This window comes from Amblyraja radiata, chromosome 10 (genome assembly GCF_010909765.2).
Source record: "Amblyraja radiata isolate CabotCenter1 chromosome 10, sAmbRad1.1.pri, whole genome shotgun sequence".
Classification (NCBI taxonomy): Eukaryota; Metazoa; Chordata; class Chondrichthyes; order Rajiformes; family Rajidae; genus Amblyraja; species Amblyraja radiata.
In genome coordinates this window covers 14,361,151-14,379,386 of record NC_045965.1, presented here as the reverse complement: position 1 = coordinate 14,379,386, position 18,236 = coordinate 14,361,151, and the positions used below count along the sequence as shown (strand labels likewise).

The 18,236-nt window shown below is 45.6% G+C and overlaps 1 protein-coding gene across 3 annotated transcripts in view; it reads left to right on the top strand.

Moving 5' to 3' along the window:
• LOC116977575 (ergothioneine biosynthesis protein 1-like) overlaps positions 1–18,236 on the top strand; it is a 63,375-nt gene that overhangs the window by 1,143 nt on the left and 43,996 nt on the right. For all 3 annotated transcript variants that reach the window (XR_004413250.1, XM_033028125.1, XM_033028124.1), the window contains exons 3-6: positions 11,601–11,713; positions 13,360–13,428; positions 13,523–13,663; positions 16,883–17,009. Coding sequence is in view for 2 of the 3 variants with exons in the window: in XM_033028125.1 (XP_032884016.1) it covers positions 11,601–11,713; positions 13,360–13,428; positions 13,523–13,663; positions 16,883–17,009 (450 nt within the window). In the remaining variant the exon portion in view is untranslated. The remainder of the gene's footprint in view (positions 1–11,600; positions 11,714–13,359; positions 13,429–13,522; positions 13,664–16,882; positions 17,010–18,236) is intronic.

Below are 18,236 nucleotides of genomic sequence, written 5' to 3'. Positions count from 1 at the left end.
CACCGCTTGGCAATGGAGGCGTTTGCCTGACCGTAGCAGCTGGAACAGTCCGTTGCAGGGGTGGAAGGGGTCTCTCATGATATTGTTGGCTCTGGAGTTGCACCTCCTGATGTATAGTTCCTGCAGGGGGGCGAGTGAAGTTCCCATAGTGCGTTTGGCCGAACGCACTACTCTCTGCAGAGCCTTCTTGTCCTTGGCAGAGCAATTCCCAAACCAGATGGTAATGTTCCCGGACAAGATGCTTTCCACCGCCGCTGCGTAGAAGCACTGGAGGATCCTCGGAGAAACTCTGAATTTCCTCAATTGCCTGAGGTGGTAAAGGCGCTGCCTTGCCTTACTCACGAGTGCTGAGGCGTGTGATGCCCATGTCATATCCTCGGAGATGTGGACTCCCAGATATTTAAAACAGTTCACCCTATCCACAGGATCCCCATTTATCCTCAATGGAGTGTATGTCCTCGGATGATGTGCCCTCCTAAAGTCCATGATCAGCTCCTTCGCTTTTTTGATGTTCAAGAGGAGGCTGTTATCCTGGCACCAGTGCTAGATCAGCCACCTCCTCCCGGTAGGCCTTCTCGTCATTGTCTGAGATCAGGCCCACCACCACAGTGTCATCAGCAAACTTAATTATTGAGTTGGAGCTGAACCTAGCCACACAGTCATGTGTGTACAGGGAGTACAATAGGGGGCTGAGGACGCAACCCTGGGGCGATCCTGTGCTCAGGGTAAGGGACTTTGATGTATTCCCTCCCATCTTGACTACCTGGGGCCTGGCGGTGAGAAAGTCCAGGACCCAGGCACACAGGGAGGTGTTGAGCCCCAATTCCATTAGCTTCCCGGCCAGTCTGGTGGGGACTATCGTGTTGAAGGCTGAACTGTAGTCTATGAAGAGCATCCTCACGTAGCCCCCCTTCTGGCTGTCCAGATGGGAGAGAGCGGTGTGCAAGACCTGGGAGACCGCATCGTCCGTGGATGTTCACAACTAAATCCAATAGGGGAACTGGAGAAAAGTATGTGAAGAAAAGCATTGTGAGACAAGGAAACACACAGATCTGGAGACCGAGGCAAGAGCAAACACTAATGCACTAAGGGTAATCTGGATTCAAAGGTTGTGCATTGGGAAGATGGAACAAAGGTTGTGAGATAGGTTAAAATGGGGAGGTGGTATGTTTTGAGAAGCATGAAGTGCAGCACGGACTGAACACCTTATTTCTGTGACGTAGCGTGTGTGGGCTGAATCTTAAGTTGCTAACGCTGGCAGCTGGAGGATCCAAGGACAGATAGGATTCCTGGGAATGCCTGCGGATGCCTCCTCAACCCATTCAGCTCATCCGTATTTTGTTACCAAGTTCTTCAACCATTTGGGATGAGTGAGCATGATGGCCATGGACCAGCCGACACCGGCTCTGGTATTTACAACGTGTCATTTGGCACAGTCTAGAGCTAGTGAGATAACAAAGAAAATGTCCAGACATCCACAGATTCTATCTCACTTTATAATAATAATAATAATAATACACTTTATTACGGACTCGAGGTCCAGACAAGGGGCAACATTACATAAAAAATGCATTGCATATTAAATATCATAAAATACATATAAAATCTTAGTATATCACTTATAAAAACCATCATTCATATATTTTTTTTAAAACACAATACATAAGTTAAAAATCCAGATTAAAAGAATGATCAATGTCCTACAACGAGACAACGATACATAATATGGTTCACTAAAATATTACCAATCACGCACCCAGTATTACAGGCTTTCAATTGTTTAGACAGATCATCAATATATATATTAAAAAGGACTGGGGACAAAATTCCCCCTTGTCTAACACCTTTGCTAACCCCAAATGGGGCTGAGACCCTATTGCCCCATTTTATTTGCATAGTCTGGTGGGCATACCGGTAGGCCAGAATTCTCACAATGTATTCAGGCACCCCTCTTTGACTCATTTTACCAAACAGCTTTCTGTGATTAACACGGTCAAAGGCTTTGGAAGCATCAATAATGCACATAAGGATTGAAGAGTTTTTGCCTCTATATTTGTTTACAATCTCCTTTAGGCCATATATGCATGTCAGTGCCATGTTTAGCTTTAAAGCCAAACTGGTTATCTGTGGAGTTAACAAACACATTTATTCTATCCAGCAGAACTCTTTCTAAAACGTTTGACAATATGCTGGCTAAAGCTATGGTCCTGTAATTATTTAGGCTGCCTACTTTACCAGCTTTGTCCTTAATGACCGGCACTAACAGGACAGACAACATTGAGTCTGGTAACAAGCCATGAATCATAAAGCCAGTAAAACAAATAGCAAGCAGAGGAGCTATCCTCATACTCGCATACTTAAGATATTCAGCAGAGATATGATCCAAACCACTTGCTTTGTTGTTGGACAGCTTGTTCATGGCATGATGCACCTCATGTGACATAATCACCATCGAGTCATTACTCTCAATATTGTCCACCCTATACAAATCACCTTGGACACAGTTGAATAAAGTATTATAATGTTGTCGCCATAACTCCGCGATATTAGCTGTTCCGGAGATTCCATCTACAGTGCATGGTAGAGATGTTTTGCAACTGCTAAGAGCTCTCACTCCCTTCCAAAAATCTGTAGCATTGTTACTTAGCAGCTTCTTAGCCATGGAATCAGCCCTCATAGCTTGCTCATTTTTACAGATGAAGCGAACAGCATACTTATACCTTGCATTAGTGAACTTCTTGTGCTCAAACACAGGCCCCTGTCTGGGTCTACCTGCCATAGCCCATGATTTGGTGGCTTCACGGGCTTCAGTATGATACTTAGCTACATACTTATTCCAGCCAGGCCTGATGTTATGTGTCTTATTTTTATGCTTGCAGTAGGGCTTACTGCCTACATATAAGGCACTTACTATATCATTATACATGGAGCAGATATCTCTCCTAAGCTTCATATCTTTACAATTAACATCACTACATATTGTTGCATCTTTAGGTAGATGAATATTGCTTAAGGATTTATCTGTATGGGCATAATAGGCTAGGATGTCTTCCTTTGTAAGCGTTGACCATTCCATTTTTTCTGTATTTAGTGAGGTACTGATGGGATGTGAGGATGTACACAGTAACAATGATCTGATGGAAGATCCGTAGCAACTGCTCTGCTGCCCCTAGTGATGCACACATGGTGTGTCCAGGTTTATCCAGTCACTGAGTTAACCTGCATTTATGTGTAGTAAGGAACTGCAGATGCTTGTTTAATCCGAAGATAGACATAAAATGCAACTCATCGGCACTGGCAGCATCTCTGGTGAGAAGAAATGGGTGATGTTTTGGGTCAAAATCCTTCTTCAGACTGATGTCAGGGGAAAGGGAACTACATAGATAAGGAAATTTAAGGTGTGAAACCAGGACAAAGGGGATGAAGTTCAAGTAAAATTAAGAATAGATCATTGTTAGCTGGGAGAACAAAGCAACAGAGATAAAACGTATTCAGACACAGTCAGACTGGTCGGAGAACTGGGAAGGAGGAGGGATGGAGAGAGGGGGAAAGCAAGGGCTAAGTAACCCTTGGTTTCCCCCTCTCTCCATCCCTCCCCTTCCCAGTTCTCCAACCTGCTTTTGTACTGCCTTGTAGGCCCATGCTGTTTTTCAATACAATGATCTTTCCAGTTGAAGGTAACGTTAGAGCTAATTGTCCATCTTCTTCTTATTGCGTATGGCGTGCACATCCTAAAGTTGTAGGACAACTTGTTCTATTTGATTTTATTTGATTGTGCACGCTTTGAACTGCTATCAGCTGGTTATGAAAGAACATCTACAAGAACATCAAAGAACTGTCAAAAGCTCAGCTCCAATTGCACAATCTAAAAGCAGTGGGAATGTAAATAATTTGCAGACGTAAACTTGCATTAGCTTTTCATGCTTCACTATTGCCAAGTAATTGTAATTTACTCCCTCTTCATGCACAAAACGTGTGCTGACTATTGTGTGTGCACTGCATTCCCACTTGGACATCCCAAACATTCACAACATTGGGAGAAAGATATGAAAAGTGACACATGCTGGTTGCCTTGATTTATTGCTAAAACATGATTTGTGTGTGATGTATTCTGGAGTGGACATTGGACTGTACTGGCAGTGCTAGTAAGACCAACTATAGTGATAACAACAGGACATCCAGAGACTCTGAACAACAACTGCATGTTAATTTTAGTCATAATTCAAGGTAATGCAACACACTCTATGTGTACACATTACATCATTATGTTCCGTAACCACGACCGTTTAAATATCGTACATAAATGTATTATGTACACCCCTTCTGTCGTGGGGTAGACTGACTCCCCGCCCCTCCCCTAATCTTTGCACATCCCCAATCCTTTCCACTTGTCACTTTAATTTAATGGTTCATGTATCTTGTGTTTTATGACTGTTGGCAGATAAATTTCCCGCCTGGGATAAATAAAGTTTTGTCGTATCGTCTAACGTACATGGTTTGACTCCACATCACTGCAAGTTGCAGGCTGATGGGTCGGCACATGTTGCAGCAATTAGTACATTCAATGTCACATTCTTTGAAGGAACTCACAACAACGTTTCCGCAAGTTCACCAAGCAATGGGAGATGCGTCTAGCAGGAACTTGAATGGAGCACAAGGTCATCTGGAGAACCTTTTGATTCATTTTTCACAGAGAGTGGTGAATCTGTGGAATTCTCTGCCACAGAAGGTAGTTGAGGCCAGTTCGTTAGCTATATTTAAGAGTGAGTTAGATGTGGCCCTTGTGGCTAAAGGGATCAGGGGGTATGGAGAGAAGGCAGGTACAGGATACTGAGTTGGATGATCAGCCATGATCATACTGAATGGTGGTGCAGGCTCGAAGGGCCGAATGGCCTACTCCTGCACCTATTTTCTATGTTTCTATGTTTTATATGTCCCTTTGCTGCAGGACCTGTTCCTTGTACTTTGGTACCTAATGGACAGTTCATGGGTTGCACCTTAATGCACCAATTGTGTTTGATAATATATAATTGCTGCTGTAGCATGAGATGATATCAGTGAACGAGCCAAAAAAAAACAAATAGACATGTTAGATCAGTCTAATCACCTGAAGGGTGTTAAGGTACAGGGATATGATTAGATCTGACATGCAAAGCCACTTTTGTGTGTAAATTATATTTGAACCAATGGTTCCGGTTTCTAGGCATTGCTACTTCTTTGAGTTTAGACTGTCACATTTCACAGTGACTTGCGGTTGGTGTTTGTAGGTCTGTTTACTTAAATCCTGGCACGCCACGCAATTGTAAAGTGGCACAGTCCCTAATCTCTCAGAAGTCCGTCCTTTCTACTGGCAGCAGGAAAGGTGCCAGTTTTTATTCAGTAAATGCTGGGAGCTGCCAGCATCTAACTGTTCCCACATTCAGGACTGACAGAGGAACAAGTGCTGCTCATTTCTTATTCCATCCTATTCCTACACTCCACATGGAGATAACACCCTGTCTGGAATTCCTCAGCAGTTAGACCTTGGGTAAGAGCATCTTAATGGGACTTCTTAGTCTGGAGAACAGTAGATTATGAACTTCAATATTTTTATAGGTTTGTAATTTGTTTATGTTTTTGAATGAACTTTACTTTAAAAAAAAAATTCTTAGCAATTACACTCCTTTTATAGTTTTTAAATGTCTGTGAGTATTGGAGATATTTAAAAAACTGTGAAATGGCTTTGCAGGTTTCCCACCCCGCTCCCTTTCCTTTTGCCTTTGTTAAAGGCTGTTGGGCTTTTAATGTGGGGGTAGGACTTCACTGGCTTGCCCACCAAGGCTCATCGCCACCCAGCCTTGCCACCGAGACTCCCAGTGCAGAGGGAGCTCAGCTCCCACACCAGGTAAGTACAAGTGGGAGGAGTCCATGGTTGGCAAGCCAAGTCCAAATCCACTGATTTTTCTCTCTTAATGCCCATCTTTCTTGAGGGTGCTCTTGTTTCATGGAAGCCTGTGATACTCTGTTCATATGTATCAACTGGCCGTTCCTGATGTTGAGCCTTGTTGTAATGGAAAGAGTGATTCTAACACAGCCATGAACATGAAGACGTGTTTTGCTGATGGGACTGTACTGTGACAGGCAATGGTAAAATCATTAATGGTAAAATCAACATGCAGAAGCCAGCTTATCTGATCACGAGAAATCATGGATCCTCTGTTTGCAAGAATCATCATAGAGCAACTAAAGATACAAATAAAATGCTGGGGTAAATGCTGGCACAGGCAGCATCTCTGGAGAGAGGAATGGGTGATTTTTGGGTCAAGACTCTTCTTCAGACTTCTTCAGAGATAGCCCAGTCTGGCCCACGATACCATGAGGTTTAGAGTGTAATTAGCCTCTCAAACGTGGGTCTGCATAGTTGGCGGCGCGACTCACCCGTTGCAGCGGCCCCTACAGCCTGTCTGTCTTTTTTTAATTTTGTGTCTAGTTAAATGTAGTGTTGGTGTTTTTTAATACTGGTTTTAAATGTGTACTAGACCAAGTGCAGACCCGTTGGGTTTGTTTCCCCAACGGCGTTTGCGGGGGAGGGGGGGCTGCGGCATCACACTCACATTAACCACCCCCCAAACACACAGGTGGGGGGAGGCGGGGTGAGAAGAGGGGAGGGAGGGGAGAGGAGGAGGAGGAAAGGTGCAGATTTGGGAGGGAAAGGAGAGCGGGGTAGGGGGTGAGAGATGGGGATGGGGAGAGAGATGTGTGGAAGGGGAGGGATGGGGAGGGAGGGGAGGAGGGAGGGAGGGGGAGAGGTGTGGGGTGAGAGGGTAGAAAGAGTGGGGAGGGAGAGTGGAGGGAGAAGGGGGAGAGAAGTGGAAGCGTGGGGTGGGAGGGGTAGGGGGAGTGGTGGAAGAGGGACAGAGGGATAGGGGATGGGGGCGGGGGGAGATGGAAGGGGGTGGGGTAGAGAGTGAACGGGGTGGGGGAGAGAGGGATGGGTGGGAGAGGGAGAGGGGTGAGGAGAGGGAAACATAGAAACATAAGATTCTATAAGATCACCCCTCAATCATCTAAATTCTAGCGAGTACAAGCCGAGTCTATCCAGTCTTTCTTCATATGAAAGTTCTGACATCCCAGGAATCAGTCTGGTGAACCTTCTCTGTACTCCCTCTATGGCAAAAATGTCTTTGGGCATTGGGCATTGTGACATCACATGATGACACGGTCACCAGGGGCTGGGGCTGGGGCTGGTGCAAAGGCATATGTAAATGAATCCATCCCGATTGGACTACTGCGAGCAATGGGCATTGTGACATCACACGATGGGAACGAATCAAAAGGCAGACAAGCGGACGGACGGCAGCCGGACGGCAGCCGGACGGACGGCACGAGAGTTTTATATATTAATAAGATAAGATAAGATAGATAGATAGATAGATATGTGGGGGGCGGGGGAAACCGTTTAAAATCTCTTCCCTGTCCGGGAGACCCGACCTTTTCCCTGTCGGGTCTCCGTTGTCGTTGGGGCCTAGCACCGTGGAGCGGCCTCCAACCTGAACGACCCGGGGGCTCGGGAGACTGCGGAGCTGCGGACTACTCACCATCGTGGGGCTGGCCGGCCTCGGAGCATGGGGAGCGGTGGTGACTCGCTGCTGCGACTCGACTCCTGGGGCTCGGAGGCTCCAGCACCGCAGCCGCAGGTCCGGTGGACTGTCGGGACATCGGGAGCTCGCGGGTCCGGGGGGAGAGAGAGACCGCTTCCCGGAGCTCCCGCAACGCGACTTCTTCAGCCCGTGTCGCGGGGTTGGAACGACCTGGAGCGGGGTCGTACATCGCCCAGCATGGCTTCATGGCCGTGGGACATTCCAGCGCCCGCCGGGGGCTCCAACTTTGTGACATTTAGACCGGGAGCGGGGCCGTAAATCGCCCGGCACGGCCTAAAATGGCCGTGGGACTTATCATCGCCCGCCTGGGGCTTGGACATCGGGAGAGACATGGAGAACAGGGGAGAGAAAAGACTTTGCCTTCCATCACAGTGGGTCCACAGTGGAAACAGAATTTCGTTTGAGCCTCACTGAGGCTCAAATGACAATAAATTGTATTGTATTGTATTGTATTGTAACTAGTTTGGCTGCATCTTTGGTTCAGTCTTGGTTCAAGTCAAGTCACAAGTGCCGTTTACCGCCATATGCACAAACACCATGAGGTACAAGCACAATGGAAATCTTGCTTGCAGCATAATTACAGACTTATAGACTCAGATAAACACACAAAAACATAAATTATAATAAATTGCACATAATTTTCTGCAAGACAGTATGAAGAAAAAGAAACATTTGTGTTAAAAACGATTAGAAAAAAACACATCCCTAGTGTTCCATTGTTGTGGGATGTAGGAAAGTAAAGGGCCTGTCACTTGGGCGTTATTTGTGCGTTTCGCAGGTGGCGCGCGAGGATTTTGAGCTTCCCAAAATCCTGGGGTGCCGCGCACTACCGTGCATCATTGCATATGCCACAACGCCTCACCATGCGCTATGTGCACGTCATGCACGCCATGCTCGCGTTGTGCGTTGTGACGAGTAAATGATGTCGCGTAAATGACGCGCAAATGGGACAGGCCCTTAACTGTTCCTAGATCGAGTAGTGGGGGGGGGGGGGGGGGGGGGGGGGGGGGGCTTCATGCTTCTATACTTCCTGCCCAGTGGTAGCACTGAGAAAGGGGCATGGCCCAGATTGTGTGGATTCATGTCATAAGAAATAGGAGTAGAATCAGGCCATTCGACCCATCAAGTGTACTCTGCCATTCAATCATGACTGATCTGTCTCTCCCTCCTAACCTCATTCTCCTGCCTTCTCCCCTTAACCTCTGACACCTGTACGAATCAAGAATCTATCTATCTCTGCCTTAAATATATCCATTGACTTGGCCTCTGCAGCCATCCGTAACAAAGAATTCCACAGATTCACCACCTTCTAAATAAAGAAATTCCTCCTCATCTCCTTCCTAAAAGAACGTCTTTTAATTCTGAGGCTATGACGTCTGGTCCTAGACTCCCACTAGTGGAAACATCCTCTCCACATCCATTCTATCCAAGCCTTTCACTATTCTAGATGGTAGATCATAGATGATTCAGATTCAGATTCAGATTCAATCATAGATTCTAGATGATAGATGACTCTGCCATGAGGCAATGCTTCATGGATGCTTTTGACAGTGGGGAGGGCAGTGCCTGTGATGGACAGGGCAGCGTTTACAACTCTTGCGATCCTGAGCATTGGAATCGCCATACCAGATGCCATCAGTCAGGATACTTTCTACAGTACATTTGTAAAAAATTCTTATGAATTTTCAGTCACGTGCCGAATTTCATAGAACACAAAGCTGATGATGAGTTTGGAGGTGATGTTAGTGTCAAACATCTAATGTTGATCAGTTCAGTGGGTGGTACTGAGTTAGAAGGTCATTTCCTCAGATCAAGCCAACATGCTTAACTTAGACTCACACCATGAGATGCATCAACCTTCAGTTCCCTTTGGATGGGACATTAAACTATCTTCTCGCATGTTTTGGGTGTGAATAGAATAGAATAGAATGCCTTTTATTGTCATTCAAACAGCTTGGTTTGAACGAAATTGCCTTTTCTACAATCTTACATTACAAAAAAAGCCAAGACCCACACTTAACACAGTTTACATAAACATCCATCACAGTGAATCTCCAACACCACCTCACTGTGATGGAAGGCAAAGTCTTATCTCTTCCCTTTGTTCTTCTCCCGCGGTCCAGCAGTCCAACGGCAGCGTTGAGGCGAACTGGGGCTCCCGATGTTAAAGCCCCCGGCAGGCGATGGTAAGTCCTCTGGCCGTTTAAGCCGCGCCGGGTGATGTTAGGTCCCGCTCCGTCCTTTAAACCCCGCGATTCCAGCGGGAGACGTTGCCGTTGCAGGAGCTCCGAAAAGCGGTCTCCCACCAAGGACCTGCGAGCTCCAGATGTTACCGACCACTCGGCCCGTGGCCGGAGCCTCCGGAGCTCCGAAGTCGGGTCGCAGCTGCGCGCCACCACAGTTCTCCACGCTCCGAAGAAGGCCAGCTCCGCGATGTCTGGTCCGCAGGCTCCGCGACTGGAGCTGTCAGGTTGGTCCCGGCCGGAGGCTGCCGCCGGCTTCACGACGTTAGGCCCAATGGGAAATAGTCGGGTCCCCGAACGGGGAAGAGACTAACGGTTTTCCCCCCCTCGCCCCCACCCCCCACATATTCACAGCTAAAGAAAAATAATAAAAACTAGACTCAAGACATACATTTAACAAGACAATAAATTTTTTAAAAAGACAGACGGACTGTAGACGAGCCGCTGCCGATAGGCGCCGCCACACCACATAGGTTAATAGTTGCTAACTGCAGCCCAAAGAAAACCTTGTGGATGATCCTGTTGAGCGAAAGAGACTGGTCTCTGCTTATTTTTCTATCAATCAAGGGCAATTATTTAATCCTGCGCTCAGTTTCAATCTAAGGTGTTTAATTGTTTCTGTTCACTACTGTTTGAAATTCTGTTTGGAACTTTACTGCATAAGCCATAGAGTTGTGGAAAATCATGGGAGGTGCAGTGATGTGAGGAAAAGTGAGCCTAAGTACCAGATGTCAGTTTCGTGGTTACAGCCCACTGTCACACCACACACCATAGAATGTGAGGGGTTTCCTTTCAAAGGACTGAAGTATGAATGGGAAAGACAAAAATGGAACAAACCATCAGTGAGGAAGCATTTAGCATGGAGGCTTGATGAAGATGAATAACCAATGCCAAGGCCAAAGGCACTAGGTCTATCTTGAGGGGTAAGCAAAAACAATCGGTCTATTGAGAAGGGCTAAAGAATAAGAACTATTAGATGGCTTAACGATGAGAGTCATGGTGCCGAGTTATGGGACATTGATGCAAATTTCTCTACATCGGTGAGCCCAAGGGCAGGATTGGCGATCCTTTCGCTGAACACCTCCGCTCAGTCCGTCTTAACCAAGCTGATCTCCCCGTGGCCCAGCACTTCAACTCCCCCTCCCATTCCCACTCTGACCTTTCTGTCCTGGGCCTCCTCCATTGTCAGAGTGAGGCCCAGCGCAAATTGGAGGAGCAGCACCTCATATTTCGCTTGGGTAGTTTACACCCCAGCGGTATGAACATTGACTTCTCTAACTTCAGATAGCCCTTGCTTTCTCTCTCCATCCCCTTCCCCGTTCTCCCACTCGTCTTACTGTCTCCGCCTACATTCTATCTTTGTCCCGCCCCCTCCCCTGACGAAGGGAGTCGACCCGAAACATTGGCCATTCCTTTCTCTCCATAGATGCTAGCTGTCCCGCTGAGTTTCCCCAGCATTTTGTGTCCACCTTTGATGCACATTTGTTTGGTTCTCACTAATGTGGACAATGTCCCATGTGTTCTGGATAAGGATTATCAATGTTTACTCTGATATCTCTCCTCTGTGCCTGCCATCTGATCTGGCCCCCTCTATTTATTTTCTTGGGACAGCAAACTTATTGATTTAAAAAAAGTTTTGAAATGTTTATTTGTCCATCGTAACTGTGGGAAGTGCAATGAATTAATGTTTATTATTTGACTTTGTTGAACCTTGCAGATGAATCTAGCTTCTATCTGTGCCCAGACCGATTGCGACTGCCACTGATCTTCTACTTCTGCCATCCTCCAGTTCTCTATATGAATAAACTGCTGCTCTCTGGTCTCGTCAAGGTAAATGTGACAGAATACTACAGATCAACTTAAAGTAAATGCATTATATGACATTTATCTTGAACAGGCCAAATAAATAAATGTTGCACCCTTCTGTGTGAATGTGTGCGTATGTGTGTGAGTGATTGGTGGTGGTCGGAGGGGCCGTAGGCGCAGATTGGCAGCCACGCTTCCGTCAGTCTGTCCCAGGGCAGCTGTGGCTACAGAAGTAGCTTACCACCACCGAGTGTGGCTGAGGAGTGAATGAATAATGCGATGTAAAGTGCCTTGAGTATTAGAAAGGCGCTATATAAATCCCATCCATTATTATTATTATTATTAATATAATCATGTGTGTTAATGCCAGGTTGATACAAATAATCAAATGTTAATGATGTTTGTTATATAATTTGTATTTTCCTCTCTCTTTAACCTGAAGGCAATGCCTTTTGTCAAGATTGGATTCTGCAGTCTCTCCCACTTGTCCAAGTGACCTGAAGGATCCAGGACTATAAATACCATAGAGAATTCAAGCACATACTGTACAAGGAAAACCGCTGTAACATCTAATCTTGCCCTCAGCAAAAAAACAATTGAATAGCAAATCTTGTCAGATTTTAGACTTTAGACTTCAGAGATACAGTGCTATTCAGTCCACTGAGTCTGTGCCGACCAGCTATCATCCCATATACTAGCACTATCCTACACACTACGGACAATCTACAAATTTCCCAAAGTCAATTAACCCACAAACCTGCACAACTTTGGAATGTGGGAGGAATCCGGAGCACCCGGAGAAAACCCACGCAGTTACAGGTAGAACGCACAAACTTCATACCGACAGCACCCATAGTCAGGATCAAACCCAGGCCTTCGGCACTGTAAGGCCGCAACTCTACCACTGCGCCACAAATTTGTGTAATTATACATCAGTTTGCAAATTAAACAGGGTCAAGGTGAAATCCCCCTCCATCTGATATGGTCTTTAATCAAAAGGATTATGGTGAGGGGCCTGACAGCTTTTCCACTTCTGATTTGAGCTCTGAGCCTTTACCTGTGCTATATTACTGCTGATCAGTATGCATAGCTATTAAGCAGAGAGTATCCACACTAGGACCAATGCTTTTTCCTCTGACCATTTGTCTTTTGTAATTCCCTGAGCAATACTAATGACAGTGCAAGCTCCACGGTCAGTCTCAAAACTGTGGAGGGAATGGGAAAAATCCATTTGGGATACCTGCATCAAATTGCTATCCGGGACTCCTGACAGGGAGTGTGTGCATGTTGGAATCCAGGATGTGTCTGGATTAAAGATAGACACAAAATGTTGGAGTAACTCAGTGGAACAGGCAGCATCTCTGGAGAGAAGGAATGGGTGATGTTTCGGGTCGAGACTCTTCTTCGTGTCTGGATTGTGTCTGGATGATGTCTGGACAATGTCTGGATTAAATCTGGTGTGATGCCTTCCAACATTGACTTGCACAGTAGGGTTACAGGACAAAGATAAAACTGTATCCCAGGAAGGGATGCCCTATGAATGGAGTGCTATCGCAGGGAGAGTTAGCATTTCTAGGGTGAAAAGAAGAAGAAGTAGATTCTGAGATGAATGGAGGTGAATTTGAGAAACATTTGCTTGTACAAATTGCTGTTGGTTTTGTTTCCCACAGGATCAAGTGGACCCCAGTATTGAAGCTCTCTTTGAGGCTGGAGTAGATGAGATGTCATGGGATGACACGGTGAGTGAAATGTTTGCAATAACGGGTGGGAATAAGGGGCTGAGGCTTCATATTGTAAATTTCCAATTATCAAATGCCGTTTCAATGTCACCAGGAGAACTATCGGCTGGGAGGAAGCTTCAAATGGCCGACATTATGCGAATGTATTAAGTACAGGAGGAAAGTACGGGATGTAGTTCGCACAGTGATCCAGGAAACTCCATTGGAGCTTCCAATAACAATGGACAGTCCTTGGGTAAGGAACATTCCTCTGCCAAAATTAAGATACAACAAGGTTAATGATGAAGGGATGTAGTGTCGTAGTAAACTCTGGTGCAATCCCTTATTCAACCTCTCCACTGCTACTGACAACAATCAACCTTCAGCACGATCCCACAGACGAACACCAGGCCACCATTCCCCACACCATTACTGATCTCATCGCTTCTGGCAATCTCTCCTCCACAGCCTCCAGTCTTATCGTTCCCAGCCCCACACTGCCCATTTCCAACTCTTTCCTAAAATCCACACCCCGGGCAGACCCATTGTTTATGCCTGCTTGTGCCCCTCAGAACCCATCTCAAAATACCTTGATTCCATCTTGTCCCCTCTGTCCACTCCCTTCCAACCTATATCCGAGACACCTCAAACACTCTTCAATATCTTCAATATCTTTCAATTTCTAAGCCCCCATTTCCTCATCTTTATCATGCATACCCAATCCCTTTACATCTCCAGTCCCCAGCAGGAAGGTCTCAGATTCTTTCTTGAACATAAAGCCTATCATTCCCCTCTACTAATAGTCTCCTCCATTTGGCCTCCTTGTCTTTGCTGCCCAGTCAATCACCTTCACTGCCCAGTCCATCACCGGCTCTGACTTCCCCACCATCGAAGGGATCTATCGTAGTCGCTGCCTCAAAAAGGCAGCCAACATCATCAAAGACCCACACCATCCTGGCCACACACTCATCTCACCACTGCCATCGGGAAGAAGATACAGGAGCCTGAGAACTGAAACACATCCAGATTCAGGAATGGCTTCTTCCCTACAGCCATCAGGCTATTAAACACTACATTCTCATAAGCTATGAACTACAATAGACTATTATTATTATTATTATTATTATTATTATTATTATTATTATTATTATTATTATTATTATTATTATTATTATTATTATTATTATTATTATTATTATTATTATTATTATTATTGCACTGTTATTGTTTGGGGTTTTTTCTGAGTTTTTGTTTTTGATATCATATGACAATAAAACATTCTTGACTCTTGGGCAACTTGTTTTTTGACTCCTCTCACTTTCTTCAAGTTAAAGGTGTATCCTTGGGCACTTGTAGGGGTCCCAGCTTTGTCTGCCTTTTTGTTGGTTAAGTCAAACAGTCTTTGTTCCAAACATACACTGGCACCATCCCCCAACTCTTTCCCTGTGACACCGATGATTGCTCCTCCCACCCTGTCTTTTGATTCTCTCAATTTCTCTCTCCATTGCAACTGCTCCCAAGATGAGGTCTTCCACTCCAGGATACGCAAAATGTCCTCTTTTCCCCCCAAACGTGTTCCCCTCCCCCCCCCCCCCCCCCCCCCCCCCGCCGCTGTCATAGAAGGATCCCCCACTCCGTCTCCTTTGTGTCCCATAATTCTGCTCTCGCTCCCCCTATCCCCAGACAGAACAAGGATAGAGTTCCCCTAGCCCTTGCCTTTCACCCTTCCAGCCTCCAGACCCAGCACACCATTCTCCAACATCTGCACCAACACCAGTCACATCTTACAGTGCCGACCCCATTTCCGCTTTTTTCGGAGACCGCTCCCTCTATAACTGCTCAATTCACTCCTCCCTTCCCACTCAAACCGCATCCTCCCCAGGTGCTTGCCCCTGCAACTGTAGATATAAACCTGTCCCTCTACCTCCTGCCCCCATATCCATCCATGGACCCCAGCAGTCCTCCCAGGTAAGACAGAGGTTCACGTGCACCTCCTCTGATCTTGACCATAGCATTCGCTGCAAACTCAGCGTCTGCTTTGCCGAACACTTGGCCTGCCAGGACCTACGGGATCTCCCGGTTGCTGACCATTTTAACTCCCCTTCCCATTCCAATACTGACCTCACTATCCCAGGCCTCCTCCATTGCCAGGGTAGAGGCCACACGCAAACTGGAGGAACAGCTCCTCATATATCACTTGAGTAGCTTACAACCAAATGGTACAAATGTTGATTCTCTAAATTTAGGTAACTAACCAACAACCTCCCCCCCCCCCCCCTTTTTCTCCCCCCCCCCCCCCCCCCCCCCACTTCTCTGTGCCCCACCTGGATGCACACTAATTTATTCTACTATCCCGCCCCCCCTTTTTCGCTTCTCCTCCATCCCGTTCCACCTATATCGCTTCCTCTGGCTTCATGTCGCGAGCCTCTTCTCTCTGTATCTCACATGCATTTGCTTCTTCACATCTCTGGCCTTTGTCCACCCATCTGCCAATTAATCCCCCCCCTCTCACCTGCATTTACCTCTCACTTGCCAGAGTTTGTCTCCCCGCCCTGTCCAGCTTTCTCCCCCCTACTACAATCAATCTGGTCGGGTCATCTAACCATGTTCTCCAGAGATGCTGCCTGACCTGCTGAGGTACCCTAACTCCATGGGCCTATTTTTTGTTAGCCAGCATCTGCAGTTCCTTGAATGTAAAAATAAGCCTACATTGAGGTTAGGTTGGCATCTGGGAACTTCGTCTCAGACTGTATGTATACAACCAATTTCAGGGTGACCGTGCTTTAGGGGACTTTACTCTGCTAGTGATTATGGTGCACCAGGGCTTTGAGTGCTTCATAGGACGAATAGAGATAACTTTGCTTGTGTCTAATGTGCTTTTCAAGCCTGAGACTGCTTGATGTATCAGTGTAAACAGTGCCTTCCTCATCATCTGGTCCATGCAACATCTGACGTGGGACCTTGCAGGGGGGGATGTGAAAGGTGACTTTGCATTACACTGTCAATGCTTTTATGGTAGGACTGGAATTAAAATGCCTGAAATAAAAATCTGTTCCATTCGCCAGCACTAATGATCTCAACTAATGATCCGTTCAATGCAACTGAACATTAATAAAGATGCCATCCACGATAATTGAAGTTGGATGGGAGTTATTCTTGTGAATAAACAATCTGTTTTGTTTCTTCTGAAATAAACATGAGAAATTTAACTGGCATCCCAGCAAGTATTTGTTCCTGCAGCTAATATCGGGGATGTGCCGTGGTACATGTATCCTGCGCTATATGTTTTTACTGTTACAATTTCAACATATACTCATGCTGGTTAATGTTTGGTTAGTCTGGGTGGACATTCTGGCAACAGCATTAAATATTTTCTAATTGATTCCCAAAGGCTGCAGTGTATTGGAACACTTTACTTGTCAAGACATTGACAACAAAATGAAAGCCAGTCCTAATTTTTGTCCTTTCTCATCAGTGGGCAATTTTCATGGGATTTGAACACGAGCGAATCCATTTGGAAACTTCTTCTGTGCTAATTCGTCAGCTGCCAATTCATTTGGTTCAAAGGCCACTGAACTGGAAATATGCCTCATCAAAAAGTGGTCAGTGGATATACCATATTCATAATTTATAACTCATATTCATGTCTGAAGAAGGGTCTCGGCCCGAAACGTCACCCATTCCTTCTCTCCGGAGATGCTGCTTGTCCCGCTGAGTTACTCCAGCTTTTTGTGTCATATTCATAACCTGGCATTCCTAATTGGTCAGAGCTTGTCATGATCATGAGGGTTAGCATTATTGGAACTGGTCTCTGACGTTATACATTCTGTAACCACTCTGGACACATTATTGGTTCGCTCACAGGTTTAGATGAATTAACGTTCATATTTGCAAAGGATCCCAAAAGGAAGTCATATTAATTACTCTAAGGATCAAAATAAGCCACGAACATTAGCTGAGTCAATGGTGAATGGATACTGACTAAATACAGGGAACAGCATCTCAAACTGTAAATCAGAGGGGTTACCTTTCAGTGAAAGCAATAAAGATAATGATAATATATTGATCATTGGAATAGGGAAGAACAGAGGAATTTGGGTCACAAATCCACAAGCTATTAAAACCAGTTCTAAACTGATAGTTTTTTGTTAATTTTTAAAGATGCAACGTGGAAACACGCCCTTCATCCCATCACGTCCGCACCGACCAACGATCACTCGTAAACTAGTTCTAGCCGACACACTAGGGGGATTTATATACAGAAGCTTAGTTAACCTACAGGCCTGCATATCTTTGAAATATGGAAGGAAACCGGAGCACCCGGAGAAAACCCATGCGTTCACAGGGAGAACATACAAACTCCGTACAGACAGCACCCATAGTCAGGATCAAGGTCTCTAGTGCTGTAAAGCAGCTACTCTACTGCTACGCCGCTGGGCCACCCGGGCAATAGGATACATTTCTTTGGAATATTGAGTTTCTTGGCATAAGGGACCATATCACACTTGAATTACAATGATTGTAATTCGATGGGCCGAATGGCCTCCTCCTGCAGCTATTTTCTATGTTTTTATTGTGTGCCTCACAGAGGTATTAGCAAGTTGGAATATTAATTTACAGTTTTAGCTCTGTACTATTGGAAGGCCAATGAGGGGATTTCATTAGGATACTTTCTGGGAAGATAACGTGTTTTATAGATGTCTTTGTTATATTAAAAGTTGACAATGTGAAAGATGTATAAAATTATGCAATGATAGTGTTGAGGAGAAAGAAAAGACTATTGAAGAGAATTGAAAGTGAAGGTAAAACTACATCCCATGAGGCTTAGG